The 2,833-nt window shown below is 41.1% G+C and overlaps 1 protein-coding gene across 1 annotated transcript in view; it reads left to right on the top strand.

Annotated features, from left to right (window-relative positions):
* The window catches only part of Fancd2 (Fanconi anemia complementation group D2), a 72,025-nt gene extending 69,555 nt beyond the window's left edge, over positions 1-2,470 (top strand). Inside the window, exon 44 of the mRNA XM_023704518.1 lies at positions 2,175-2,470. Coding sequence (XP_023560286.1) covers positions 2,175-2,240 — 66 coding nt within the window. The 3' untranslated portion in view covers positions 2,241-2,470. The remainder of the gene's footprint in view (positions 1-2,174) is intronic.
* Positions 2,471-2,833: the final 363 nt, after the last annotated feature.

Here is a 2,833-nt window from a genome sequence, read left to right as displayed (position 1 = left end):
AGACAAATAAATAAAATTTAAAAAAAAAAAAAAAAGTTAATGTTAACAGTGAAACAGGGGCCGGGGAAATAGCTCAGTTGAATAGGCGCTTGCCTGGCAAGCTCAAGGGCCTGAGTTCAATCCCTGGCTCCGCAAAAAACAAAACAAAACAGTGAAACAGAGTTTCCAAGCTGGTTGTAAGGAGACAGTAGTTCATACATACTGTATTGTCTTCCTGATGGTTGTTCAAAGTAGAAGATTCATGCATGCTATTTTGTACTGACCTGTATTGCCAGCATTTTTATTTTTTATTATTTTTTTGTATTTTAGGGAAGGGTCTACAGAACATTCAGGGTCTCACTACTAGATTGGACTCATTGTGATCCACTTGCTTACAGCCTCCCAAGAGCTGGAATTATAGGCACATGCCACCATACCTCAATTGCCCTGGGGTAGGGCCGGCCCAGGGAGCGAATCCCCAGCCCCTGCGCCTTAATCTGCCGAGCTATTTGGCCGGCTCTTCCCAGCCCTTTTGGATTCTTATTTAAAACTGGGTCTCACTAAATCACTAAGTTGTTCATGCTGGTCTCAAGCCTGTGATCCTCCTGCCTCACACTCCTAAGTAGCTGGGATTGTAGGCATGTGCCACTATACCCAGTCCCCTGCTACCTTGAACTTCGTAGTGAGACCCTATCTCAAAAAGCAAAAAAAGCAATGGTAAATATATTTTAAAAAGTTTAACATCACGAATGAGAAATGCAAATTACAATAATACTGAGATTTCATCACCAGAAAGAGCAGCTATTATCACATCAGCTAATAACTAATGCTGTCAAGGCTATGAGGAAAAATGAACCCTTCACTGTTGATGGTAGTGTTGACTGATGCAACTACTTTGAAAATTAGTGTAAAGAGTCTTCAAAAAACTAAAACTGGAGGTTCCATTCAACCCCACTGTTTCCCTTCTTGGTATCTTCCCAAAAGATGTCTTTACATCATACCACAGTGACATATGTACTCATCTTTATAGCTGCACAGTTTGTAGTAGCTAAATCTTGGAAACAGCCTAGATGCCCATCAACTGGTGAGCAGATAAAGACAAAGATGTGGGTTTTTATGTATACACAACAGAGTACTATTCTGCCATAAAGAAAGATAGGCTTGAGATGTTTCTTGGTAAATGGATGTACCTAGAGACTATATTGTTAAGTGAAATAAATCAGGCATGTATTTAAATATTCCATTGTCCCTCTGGTGTGAGGAACCAAACATGTAAAAAAAAATAATAAATAAATAAAAACATGTAAAGAAGAACCAAAATGTATAATAGGTATTGGGAAATGGGAAGAAAGCATTCAAATGTGAAGGGGAAAGGAAAAAAAAATAGAATGAAAAAGTAGAAACAAAGCTTTTGTGAATAAGGAGAGAAGAAGAGTTGAAGGTAGGGTGAAGAAGTAAAAAAGCTAGATATATCATGTATAGGCATAGCCTTATGATGAATGTGATCATTATACCTAAACTGTACCAATAAAATAAAATTTAAAAAGATTGAGGAGGGCCAGGGATGTAATTCAGCCTCATAAGCGCCTGTGTGACAAGTGCAAGGTCCCAGTTTCAAACCCTGGTACCAAATAAAAGCATTGGGGAGCCTCTGGTTCATTTTATAAATGTTTAAAAATGGAGCAGTTGGGGCTGGTGAGATGGCTCAGTGGTCTAAAGCACCTACTTAGAACAAGCTTAGCAAAGCACGGGGACCACGGTTCAATCCCCAGCACCACATGCCAGCCAGGGGCGCCCCCTGGTGGGCTGAGCTGGCCACACACACAAATAAATAAAAAATTAAAAAAAAAAAAAAAATGGAGCAGTGGAAGTGGGCTGCAGTCCTCAAATCCCTGCGCTCTTGAGGCTGAAGCAGGATGGTCAACGCTAAAGTGAGACCTTGTCTTGAGAAACAAAATACTTTTTTTTTTTTTTTTTGGCGGTACTGGGGATTGAACTGAGGACCCTGTGCTTGCCAGGCAAGTGCTTATTCTACTGAGCTATCTCCCCAGCCCCTTTGAAAAACAAAATACTGATCCTTGATTTTAGCAATAAAATTAGTATACTCAAAATCTGTGGAAGCTGTAATACAGCCGTATTACAGTCTGGAGTCACCTAGAGAAGTGCCTAACGTTTCTTTGTCCTTTGCCCCTTAGGATGGTGACAAAGATGACGAAAGTGATAGAGAAATGGAGCACCACAGTGAGGACAGCTTGGATTAGACCCTGGGCAGCTGCACTGTTTCCACTGGCCTCCTCCCTGTTTAATATTGAGGGTTTTCTACAGGAAGCAGGCATCCTGTTCCTGCTTCTAGAGACTGGGTGCTGTCTGAGTCCTATAGACTGTGTGCTCGCATCCGAATCTCTGGCTTAGGGTCCAGTGCTGCAGGATTTGCTGTTTGGCTGGACACAGCAGTGCTTTGCAAGCCATCATTAAAAGTTACTTTAAAATTAAGGCTTATACCAGTTTTACAAATAAATGTTTTCCTGCACTTTGCCTCAGCTACCTCATTCCACTTTTTAGATTTTGTGCATTATTCACGTAAGTGTAGAATTGAAGTTTATGCAAAGAAAGAATGGGCATTGGTGCCAAGATAGTTCTACTGCTCAAAATCATTATCTGTTATTAAGGTCCGGCCTTAGTTATTTCATGTTGCTGAAATAAAATACCAGCAGCCAAAGTTAAGGGAAGAAAGACTACTGTCTGCGAAGTCTGGCTGCAAGGCAGGCTGGCATGGCAGAAGGCCTTCCTTCTCTACAGCCGGGTGGGGCTTTTTTATCCACCCCTTTTATCCACATTCAAACCCTAGCATCTT

This window comes from Octodon degus, unplaced genomic scaffold, assembly GCF_000260255.1.
Source record: "Octodon degus isolate 3935 unplaced genomic scaffold, OctDeg1.0 scaffold00008, whole genome shotgun sequence".
NCBI lineage: Eukaryota > Metazoa > Chordata > Mammalia > Rodentia > Octodontidae > Octodon > Octodon degus.
Note: the sequence above shows the minus strand (reverse complement) of the source record. Positions and strands in the feature narration are given on the sequence as shown.